Source organism: Trichechus manatus, unplaced genomic scaffold (genome assembly GCF_000243295.1).
Source record: "Trichechus manatus latirostris isolate Lorelei unplaced genomic scaffold, TriManLat1.0 scaffold00003, whole genome shotgun sequence".
In the NCBI taxonomy this organism is placed as follows: Eukaryota; Metazoa; Chordata; class Mammalia; order Sirenia; family Trichechidae; genus Trichechus; species Trichechus manatus.
Genome location: NW_004443939.1, coordinates 7,842,683 through 7,854,708, shown reverse-complemented (window position 1 = coordinate 7,854,708; position 12,026 = coordinate 7,842,683). Strand labels below are relative to the sequence as shown.

Sequence of the window (12,026 nt, the reverse complement as noted above, 5' to 3'; positions counted from 1 at the left end):
CAAAGAACATGAACAGACACTTCACCAAAGAGGACATTCAGGTGGCCAACAAATTTACAAGAAGATCCTTAGAGAGATGCAAATCAAAACTACAATGAGATACCCTCTTATCCCTGCAAAAATGGCAATGATCAAAAAAACAGAAAACAAACGCTGGCGAGGGTGTGGTGGGATCGGAACTCTTATACATTGCTGGTGGGATTCTAAAATGGTAGAACCACAATGGAAAACAGTATGGCACTTCCTTGAAAAGCTAGAAATAGAAATAACTTATGATCCAGCAATCCCACTTCTAGGTAAATAGCCTAGAGATATAAGAGCAGTGACACGAATAGACATGCCTTCACCTACGTTCATTGCTGCATTACTCACAATAGCAACAGATGAACGGATTAACAAACTGTGGTACATACATACAGTGGAATACTACACAATTATAAAGAATAATTGGGAGTTTGAGAAATATCTTTTAAAATGGATAAATCTGGAGGCACTATGCTGAGTGAAGTAAGTCAATCATAAAAAGACAAATATTGCATGGTCCCACTATTATAATAAATCAAGAATAGATATACATACAGAAAACAAAGCTCTTTGATGGTTACCAAAGATGGGAGGGATAAGGAGGGGGAGTCACTTTCCAGATAGCAAACACTTGATACTTTTGGTGATGGGAAAGACAAGATGAAAAAATGGGTGAAGTCAGCACAACTTGACCAAGACAAATAAAGACACTAAGAGGTACAGGAGAAAAAGTGACAATTTCAGTAAATGCTATATATAACATACAATTTTGCAACAAAAGTAAAAACAACCAAAAAATATGTGTGCAGTTACATGGGTAGATATGGATGCATAAATGTGTATAGAAAGGCATACGCAAGTAAACGCATGTCCATGTATAGGTGTATCTGCAGGCATAGTATATACACGTTTATGTGTGCTGCATATATACTCACATAAATAACAAACCACATATGGGGTACAGTTACAGAGGGTTTCTAGACATATCCAAACAATTCGTGGGATTGGTTTACAGGGTTGGAAGAACTGGGACTAGAGTCTTGGGGGACATCTTAGTCAATTGGCATGACATAGTTCACAAAGATAATGTTCTACATCCTAAATTGGTGAATAATGTCTGGGGTCTTAAAAGGTTGAAAGCAGACATCTAAGATACAACTATTGGTCTCTACTCATGTGGATCTATAATGAACGAAGGCAATCAAAGGCTCAGAGAAGAAACTAGTCCTTGGGACTAATAGCCCACACGAACCATCTTCTAACCTGAGAACAGAAGAACTAGATGGTGCCTGGCTACCACTACACACTGTTCTGACCAGGACAAAATAGAAGGTCCTAGACAGAATGAGAGAAAAATGTAGGACAAAACTCAAAGTCCTAAAAAAAGTCCAGATCTACCGGACTGACAGATACGGCCTCAAGATAATCTTTGAACTTGGATTTGAAGTTATTCCTGCAGGTCACCTTTCAGCCAAACAATAGATCGGCTTATAAAATAAACAATATCACCCATGAGTAAACAATTAACTAAATGAAACCAAATGGTCAACAATTACCCAAAAGCAAAGATGAGAAGGCAAGGAGGGGAAGGGAAGCTAGATCAATGGAAACAGAACAAACAGAATGAAAATGAGAATGCTGATACATTGTAAAAAATGTAATCAAAGGCACGGAACAATTTGTATAAATATTGTTTAATGGAAACCTAATTTGCTGAGTAAACTTTCACCTAAAACACAAATATTACCAAAAAATAAATCAGCCATCAAAAACCCTGTGGAGCACAGTTCTAGTCTGACACACATGGATCTCTATCAGTTGGAATCAACTCCGCAGCAACTGGGTTTGTTTTGTTTTTAGTGAATAATCAATGTAATCATATAAATAGATTTTGTGATGGGATTAATTAGCAAAGCATAAGCATTGTCAGAGTTAATTATTCAAAATCTATATGAAAAATGATGTAAATACAAAGATCAGCAATATTCCTGCAGTCAGTAGGAAAATACCTAATTTTACCATAATTTCAGTCAACTCAAACTAGAAAGTTGCTTCCCTTATTCTTCTGATTTTCTTTAGATAGCATTTTGAAAATCAAACCAGGATATTTTCAAAAATAGTCAAAATAGTAGTCAAAATACAGTCACTGTTTTTTATTATGAGGTAGAATTCTTGCCTTCCATGTGGGAGACCCAGGTTCAATTCTTGGCCAATGCACCTCATGCACAGCTTCCATCCATCTGTCAGTGGAGGCTTGCTTATTGCTATGACACTGAACAGGTTTCAGGTGGAGCTTCCAGACTAAGATGGACTAGGAAGAAAGGCCTGGTGATCTACTTCCAAAAATCAGCCATTGAAAACCCTACGGAGCACAATTCTACTCTGACACACATGGGGTCAACATGAGTCAGAGTCCACTCCCTAGGAACTGGTTTTATATCCTATGAAGATACATCTCTGTTGCTACAGTTTGGCCTGGATTTTTATTTATTCTGATGCTAATCACAAAATATGGTGTTCCAAGTACTGTTTTTGGAAATATCTTAATCAGAGTCCTTGATGATGGTAATGATCATCAAATAGTATTTTAACTCTTTTTCCCCTACTAAAGTGGTTAATTGCTGGGTTCTTCTCTCATCTTGTTTTGAGTCCCTAGGGTCTAGCCTGGACCCCTGGTGGTGCAGTGGTTAAGAGCTCAGCTGCTAACAAAAAGTCCGCAGGTGGAATCGACCAGCCACTCCCTGGAAACCCTATGGGGCAGTTCTGCTCTGTCCTGGAGAGTCACTACGAATAGGAATCAACTTGACAGTAATGGGTTTAGGGTCTAGCCTAATGCTGGGTACATAGCAAATGCTTAATCAACATTTTCTGGAGAGAAGGAGAGAGAGAAAAAAGAAGGAAGGAACAAAAGAAGGAAGGGATGAAGGCAGGAAGGAAGAGCAGGAAGAAGTCCATTTAAAATAGGATGTTTAAAATTGAACTAGTAAATTTCAAATTTCCTATCATTTAATCCTCTCTAATCAATAATGTTGCTGTGTGCCATGGAGTCGATTCCAACTCATAGCAACCCTATAGGACAAGTAGAACTGCCTGCCAGAGCTCCTTTAATCAAGCATAAATATTTTATTAAAAAATAGTATGGTAATGCTGCAAACTAGGTTTATTAAGCAAAATTTTAAATGTAGTCACAATGCTTGATTACTGCAAATACTTTCATGTCCTCCTGACTACATCCTGAAATGATAATTCTCATAATACATTACAACGTTATCAAAGTGTGATCCTTGGACCAGCAACAAAAACTGGGAACTCCTTGGAAATGCAAACTACTCAGCCTGCCCTAGATCTTCTGAATTTGAACCTGAGGGTGGAGCACATCCTCAATCTATGTCTTAACAAGTCCTCCAGGGGACAGTGATGCCCCCTAAAGTTTAAGAGCCACTGAATTACACAGCTCGTAAAAAGTTAGTATTAATGTGGATGAAAGGATCTCTGGTGGTACAATGATTAAATGCTCGGCTGCTAACCAAAAGGTCAGCATTTCAAACCCACCAGTCACTCCTGGGAAGAAAGACCTGGAGATCTGTTCCAGTAAAGATTATAGGCTATGAAACTCCATGGGGCAGTTCTACCCTGTCATATAGGGTCCTATGAGTTGGAGTCAACTGGATAGCACACAACAATAATGTGGATGAAGGAGCAGCAATCAAATTAAAATATTTTAACAATTTTAGAGAAAGAGGAGTAAAGTTTCACTTTAAAAATACACAATTTTTTCATTATAAAAGATAGTTCACCACACAACTTTAGAATATAAAGTTTAGAAAGAAGACACGGAAGAAACAAACTCAACTTTTCACTTAGTGTAGTTGTAAATTCTTAGGTCTCTTGTTCAAGGCCTCGCCCCATGTAAATTTCCACTATTAAAAAAAAAAAAGTTGTAAAGTCTGTCTTTGTGATAGAGTTCCTAAATGATGTTCTTAGCAGCCTTTCACAAATTTTTCTCTTAAGGTAACATCAAACCCAACCAAAGCCATTGCCATCGAATCCATTCAGACTCATAGCGACCCTACAGAACAGAGTAGAACTGCCCCACAGGGTTTCCAAGGCTGTAATCTTTATGGAAGCGGATCGCCACATCTTTCTCCCGCACAGCGACTGGTGGGTTCCAACCACCGACCTTTTCGCCTACCTTTTGATTAGCAGAGCGCCTTCACCACTGCGCCACCAGGGCGCCTTTTAAGGTAACAAGGAGGCATTATATCACAATTAGTAAGAGCACAGATTCTAGAATCTGATGAGCTTGAATTTTATTCCAACTCAGTCACAGTAACAAACGGCAATGTGCTTTTAGCGTGTTTGAGCCTGATTCTTTATTTGTAAACCCAAACCCTATCAAGACTAACGGGTATGAAGTAAATAAAGCGTTTATCACAACACCGGGCGCCGCTGGCACTTTTGGAGGCCGGAAAAGCCGCAGCCAGGTTAACTCTGGAGTGAGGAGTGAGTGGAGTGCAGTTGATTCCCTAAGGGCTTTTTCCTTCTTCCTCCCCTCAAAAACCAACCTTTCCTTCAGTTCCTTCCAAGGGTTAGTAGGGAATTCTCCTGAGGTGGGAGGGTGGGGGTGGAGGGGACCGGAACTTGCATTTTCTTAAAATCTCTTCCAGGTGATTTCACCGGCAAACGTGGACGGGAACTCTCGAGGCAGTGGAACCGGTCCCTTTAAGAACCTCCCTCCCTCCTCCCTTCTCTCGCCCGCGTTCAGACCGGAAAGCGGAACCGGAAGTCGTGGGGGAACGCACCGGTTCCCAGTATGGCGGCCACCTGGCCCGCTGGGACTGCAGCTCCGGAGGCTTTAGTCGCCCAGCTCCTGGGTGTGTTATGGTTCGTGTCAGTCACCACGGGACCTTTGGGGGCTGCTGCCACTACCGCCGTCGGGGGCGAAGAGACGCTTAAGTGCGAGGACCTCAAAGTGGGACAATATCCTCTGTGGGGAGCCCCCCCTGGAGTGAGGACTCTGGGTGAGGTAGATTTGGGATCACGAGTGGATCGCAGACCTCAACACGGGCTAGGCCTGTACTGGAGAGAACTCTTGGCCTCTAATGACCGTGGAACCCCGGGAGGTGAAGAGTGATGTGGTGGTGAGAGGGGCAGAATCCACCCTGTTTGATTTCCTCAGGGTTTTACTGGTCCTTAGCTTTTCGTTTTCTGACCCATCAGTTTTTACCGTTGCGTCTGTTGAACACTTTTTCAGTGGGCCGGGCCCTGTTCCAGGCACTGCTAATACAAAGATTGCTAAGACCCAGGCTCTGCCCTGGAAAAGTTTCCCGACTTGGGGGAAGATAAAGAATAACGGTATAGCTAATGTGTGTCGCCTGTTTATCATTAATTTCACATGTATTACCTATGTAATCCTCAAAGCCCGGACTTCCAGGGAGCGAATTCCTACTTCATTTTGTAACCTTGGGCAAATTATTTGAACTCAGTTTTCTCATGGGGAAAATAATGGCACTAATTTAAAGGGCCATTCTGATGCTTAGATGAGGTAGTACAGGTAAAGCACTTAGAACGGTGCCTGGCACACAGTATGGGCTGAATGTGTTATCTATTTATTTACAGATAAGAAACTGGAAGCTGAGGTGGTTAAGTGGATCAGCCCATTGTCACACAGCTCTGATAAAAGCAGGGACAGAATACAGTGGGAGTTACATTCAAATTAAAATAGCTATTTTTGTACAGAATTAGAAACTGTATTACACCAATTCGAGAACAGAAAAACTAATAACAGAAGTCTCAGATTTAAGAAGGATTCTATGAGAGAATTTAAGATTAAGAAAGCTATTTCATCATATTTTTATGTGTATTGGGAAAAGGTAGCCATTATTTGATTTTCACAGTAGAGTGGCTCTAATTTGCCGAACACCATTATGTTAGAAGTTTGAGAATCATTGACCTTTTAAGTTAAGTCTTTTTCTTGGCAAAAAATGATGCCGGATGATTCTTCGAAACTAATTGGGCAGTATGAAAACTAAACCTGTTGTTGTCCCGTCGTTCTGACTCATAGCGACCTTATAGGACAGGGTGCAACTGCCCTGTAAGGTTTCCAAGGCTTTACAGGGGGAGCCCTAGTGGCACAGCGGTTAAGCGCTCCACTGCTAACCAAAAGATCAGCAGTTCGAACCCACCAGATGCTCCACAGGAGAACAATATGGCAGTCTGCTTCTATAAAGATTACAGCCTTGGAACCCTATAGGGGCAGTTCTACTCCGTACTATAGGGTCGCTGTAAGTTGGAGTAGACTGGAGGGCAGTTGGTTTGGGTTTTGGCTTAATCTTTACAGGAGCAGACGGCCTGGTCTTTTCTCCCCCACAGCGGCAGATGGGTTCAAATGCCCACAGGTTAGCAGCTCATCATTTAACCACTGTGCCACCAGGGCTCCTCTAAGTTAATACATTTTACCTGTAATAAGTTAAAGCTCGGGTATTTAGTGACACTAAAGGTGTATTTTCGGTTGTGCTTGTTGACTTGGACAAACTAGCATCCTCCTTTTACATGTGAATATAAACGTGAATGCATAATATGAGTTAAGACAAGATCATGTTTTGTGTTGAAATGTAGTTCATATTTCCTTAACTTTTCCTACATATATTTGTAAAGATCCAAAAATAAATGATGCCACACAAGAACCAGTTAACTGTACAAACTACACAGCTCACGGTAAGATTTCCAGAAACATCTTTAAAAACAATATTTAAAACATAAGCTATTTCATATATCAATATATGATCACTATAATTAATAAATGTGTTTTTTCCTAAGTTATAAATTATTACCTGGTTTCCATAACAAATATGGAGAACTGGCTGAGAGTTGTCAATATTTAATATAAAAAAGAATCTTATTACCTTAATTATATAAACTGGGATTTTTTTCTTTTTTTTTTTTTTTTTTACTTTGGGATTAGTCTGTATAGCTGTTTTGATGACCGTTTATCAAGCTATGTTATGCAAAGATGCTTCTTTAGTTAGATTTTCAATTACTCGGAGAGTAATTAAGAGACTATTAGTGTAATAAGGTACAATGAGAAACCGTATATCTCTCCTATTATGTTCTTGTAAAATACACTTAGGTACATCCAAAATGTGAAAATAACATAAGAATTTTAAGTATGCATCACTATTTTCTTGGAGGGGTGTTTTGATAATGGATAACAACTTACTGATTTGAAGGAGTTTCTATTATCCTAAAATGTGTAATACCAGATAAAAATAATTTGTTCCCTGTTTAGGTTTTTCTTCTAAAGGGGTATATGTTGCCAGGGGGGAGGTGAGGAGTAGATTTAAGTCGGGGCTAATTAGCATTCTTATATTTGTCATAGTTCCTAATGATGGCAATTAAATAGTATTATTTTGAGAAAGAAATATCCATTGAGTATATTGTTGTTTTACTTATTGGACAGGAAATAAGCTTATGTTGATATTTTCTTTTTTTATAAGTAAAAACTGTTTTTAAAGAGATTCACAATGTAAATGAATTAAAGAAATTATGTGTGTTACAGAAGAAACTTTTAAGGGTGGTGTATATATATGATATATTCAAGTATATTCAAATAATTTATTTCTTAATTATGAATTTTTATATATTTTAAAAAGCAGATCTCCTTTTATCATTTTATATTTTGGTACACTGTAAGCGTAATTGTAGTCAATGGAAATATTTGAAAGTAAGTTGTGTTAAAATTTTGTAATTTAGACTTTTTGCCATGGTCCTAAAATAGTGAATTTTCCATATAAACAGTAAGTTTATATATGTGATTTATGTAGCAGATATTACATAGTACGTATACATCTATGTATTTTATATGTATTAAGCTTAATTAAATGACTGCAATGAATCTCTCCTTTTTTAGTTAATAAATATGCTGTGCTTTGCCTGTTTTACAGTTCAGTCTTTTATATCGTGCTTTTGGAAAACAGGGAATAGAATTAACACAAATAAAGAAGAATCAGCTTTCAAATGTAGTCAAGTTTCAACCATTCATATGAGAGATAATGGAAATCTGTGAATACATTTGTGACTCAGGTATCTAACCTCAAACTGGGAGGCAGGAGCTAGCTATCTCAAAAAAAACATTTCCTAGCCTGCAGAGTTCTTAGCAGTTACGGAGATTTTGAAGGAAACCGCATAACTAAAAAGAATAGTTTCTGCCTTGGAAGAATAATTTCTGCTTGAAAAGTGCTCTGCCCTCCAGTTAGATCACTCTTTTGTATGAAATAAATTTGAATCCACTTAAAGGATAACAAGTTTTTAGATATACAAAATCAAATAAGTGATCAGGTTGCTAGTAAGCGTAAAGGACTTGGAGGTATTTTGGTGATTAAGAGCTTGGCTGCTAATCAAAAGGTTGGCAGTTCAAATCCACCAGCTGCTCCTTGGAAAACCTACAGGGCAGTTCTAGTCTGTCCTATAGGGTCACTGAGTCGGAATCGACTCGATGGCAACGGGTTTGGTTTTTTGGTTTCAGAGACTATCATGGGAAGTATTCCTAGATGAGGGGAGATCTACAAGAAAATAAAAGGAAAGCTTTCCATAAAAGAGAATGATACATTTATTTGTTTGGAGAGAATAAATAGGTTCCTGTAAAATGTAAATATGTTTGCCTGATTGAATCTGGGAACATATGTAAAATTTGTAAATTAATAAAATAAATGACTTTAAATCATTATCCTGATTTTAAAAAAAAATTCTGAGACAAATGTGAGTCACAAGTCTCCTGCATATGTGTTGCACAAAGGTGCCCACCCAAGAGTTGGTTCCACAATCCCAACACAACACCCATGAGGCTGTGTGTCTCTGGAGGTGGTGCCTTTTCTAATTTCCGCTTTTGAAACATTCGGAGACTAATAGAGTACCCTTGGTGAGTCACTTCTAAGTCCTGTTCAGAGAGGGACATCAAAATGAACCTTGAAAAATTCAGGTCCTAGCATAGGATGATTAACAGAAGAAAAATATTAGAGCTATGAAAAGTATGAGCTATATGATCTCCAGCCAAAATTATTCTTCCTTTATTTTTTTCACTGAGTACATGAAGGACTATAGCAGAATCCTCAAACTAAGTTTAATTTTCTTTTAACTATACTTCTTGGGGAGGGATGAACTGGAGTAATTTTTTGAAAGAGGAGAATGTTGTGGGTGGAATGCAAGGAATTGGGACCAAAGACAAAAGAAATTCAACTAAGAGATGTCATTTAAAACTGTTCCAGTTCAGCCCTATGTCAGTTGACATGTACGTTAATTTAGAAATTATTATATGGCAGGCTTCTGCTAGATGTGTGGGTGATACATAAAAGACATAATCCCTGCCCTCAAGGTGTTCTTTCTAGATTATATAAACATATATAAGCAAAAGTGTTTTCCATTTTTCTATCAGTGCAATAAAAAGCGTTTAGGCTTTATCTCTACAAAAATTTGCTGTGATCTTTTAGCAGAAGGCGTTTTTTTTACTTTTTACTGAAGTATAATATACATGCAGAAAAGCACATAAAAGTATAACTCAAGTGAATTTTCCCAAACTGAACACAACTCAAGAAACAGTATTACCATCTTGCCAGAAAACAGTTGCTGTGGAGTCAATTCCAACTCTGACGACCCAATGGGTGTCAGAGTAGAATTGTGCCCCGTAGGGTTTTCAATGGCTGATTTTTCAGAAGTAGATTCCCAGGCCTTTCTTCCAAGGCACCTTTGGGTGGACTTAAGCCTGCAACCTTTCATTTAGCATGTTAGCCATTTGCATTACCCGGAGATTATCCCCTCATTCTTCCATCACTATCCTGCCCCAAAGGGTAGGCACTATCCTAATTTCTAGCAGCATAAATTAGTTTTGCAAAAGATATTTTATTAACTTTTTATTTGGAGGTAATTACAAGGTTACAGAAAAGTTGCAAGAATAAGAATAATATAAAAAAATCCATATACCCTTTATCCAGATTCACCAATTGTTAACATTTTATCCCTCTTGCTTTATCATTGTCCACTTGTATGCTTCTCCCTTTCTCTCTTTATTTATGTACACACACATTCATATATACGTACATAATACATACACACTGATCCCTTACCCCTAAATACTTTTGTGTATTTTTTCTAAGAGTAGAGATACTCTCTTAACATAAGCACTGTTCAGTTTTACACTTCAGTAAATTTAATACTGATATACTTTGTGATTCATAATCTAGTTTTCTCAAATGACCAAAAAAAATGTACTTTATTTACCTCTAGTATAGGATCGTAGGATCAGATTTTGCATTTAGTCTTTAAACTTGAACATCTCCACAGCTTTCTCTGTCTTTGAAAGCTACAACTACTTGCCCTCCTTTATTTTAGTAGAATGTTCCTCATTTGGGATTGTCTGATGTTTTCTTATGATTAGATTTAGATTATACATACCAGACTGGAAAATTACATAAATGATAGTGTGTACTCAGTATCTCACATCTGGGGGTACAAAATATCCATCTGCCTCTCATTGGTGATGTTAATTTTGATCACTTGGATTTTTCCACTATACAGTTAGTATGTTTTCCTTTGCAACTAATAAGCAGTCTGTGGGGAGACATTTTAAGACCATGCAAATGTCCTATTCCTCATGATAATTTCCCCACAGATTTAGCATCCACTGGTGATTCTGGCTTGAACCATTCTGTAAAAACAGTGTGGGGGCAGTGTCTGACCTCCTCCAACCCCACAAGGGGGAAGGAGAACCAAAATCAGCAGCGCAAGGCTGACTCCCCTGAGGTGGAAACCAAACAAGCCTCCTTTCTCCCCCATCTTTGCCAATTCTAACACCAACCATCCCTCACACACCACTCTACCTCTCTGCTGGGTTTGATAATTCATTGCAATGGCCACACAGAACTCACAGACCATACTCTCAATTATGCGGTTTATTAGGGAAGTACCGGTTATGATTCAGGCTCAAGAACACTCAGGATACAGTTCTTCCACCAGGATACCCTCTCCCAGCTGTGCTCATAGGCACGCCTCTCCCTGGCCCTTAGTCTCTGCCCAAAGGCCCTCAGCTTTCTCTCTCTGTGGGCTGTGAAGCCCACTGCGCAGTCTCCTGCTGCCAGGTCTCTGCTGCTGGGTCTCTCCTTCCTTGGTGGTGGTGGGCTTCTCTTCTTTGCTCTGGAATTGGCTCTCTTTTAAGGCAAAACTGACCAATCCTCTTGGTAGGCCACAATTACCCTATCACATAGTCACCTGGGTGGGAGTTACAAGCTCATGGCTAGAAAGGCCACACAAAAAAGTAAGCGCACCACACATTCTTTACTTTGGTGGTTGCAAAATGATAATTTTTCCTACTTAGCATTCCCAAAGGAGAGCTATCTTTTAATGGTGGAAATAGGAAGATGATGTTGGCTCTTACCAACTTTTTCTCTAGCTTTTGTTTTCACCCAGATTCTAGATTGGCATATTTAATTAGGGATATAACGTGTTCTAGAGATCGTATCTAGCTTGATACTTATTTTGTGAATCAAGACTAGGGTCCAAAGGAATGATGTTAACTGGACTAGGATCCCAATCCACCTACTCCCTAGGTCACTCTTCACCATGAAACTTCTCTGTCTGATAATTTTTAGTTTAGCATTTCTACATTTAAAACAATAGTGCTGCTTTTTATAATTGAGAAATAGTGGGAAGTTACTGGCTTGAACTGATGCCATCTAAATCATAGACATTGACCAGAACCAAACCTTTTACAAGAGAACTGCAAACTGAACAGTTTTCAGGCTCATAGCACACTGCTTAATTTTGTCTACTAGTTAATATTTATTTGGTAACTGGCTTCTTTAATCTCATCATATTGATTTTTTTTTAAATTTTTTTTTATTGTACTTTAGGTGAAGGTTTACAGAACAAATAGTTTCTCATTAAACAGTCAGTACACATATTGTTTTATGACATTGGTTAACTACCCCACGACATGTCAACACTTTCCCTTC

General features: G+C 38.6%; 2 protein-coding genes across 2 annotated transcripts in view; one reads left to right on the top strand and one right to left on the bottom strand.

The window, feature by feature from the left end:
• PATJ (PATJ crumbs cell polarity complex component) overlaps positions 1–4,718 on the bottom strand; it is a 431,680-nt gene extending 426,962 nt beyond the window's left edge. The window contains exon 1 of the mRNA XM_023730369.1: positions 4,590–4,718. The gene's annotated coding sequence lies outside the window, so the exon portion shown is untranslated. The remainder of the gene's footprint in view (positions 1–4,589) is intronic.
• Positions 4,719–4,826: 108 nt separating this feature from the next.
• Positions 4,827–12,026, top strand: part of TM2D1 (TM2 domain containing 1) — a 48,592-nt gene continuing 41,392 nt past the window's right edge. Inside the window, exons 1-2 of the mRNA XM_004368999.2 lie at positions 4,827–5,004; positions 6,668–6,741. Of these exons, the coding sequence (XP_004369056.1) occupies positions 4,838–5,004; positions 6,668–6,741 (241 nt within the window). The 5' untranslated portion in view covers positions 4,827–4,837. The remainder of the gene's footprint in view (positions 5,005–6,667; positions 6,742–12,026) is intronic.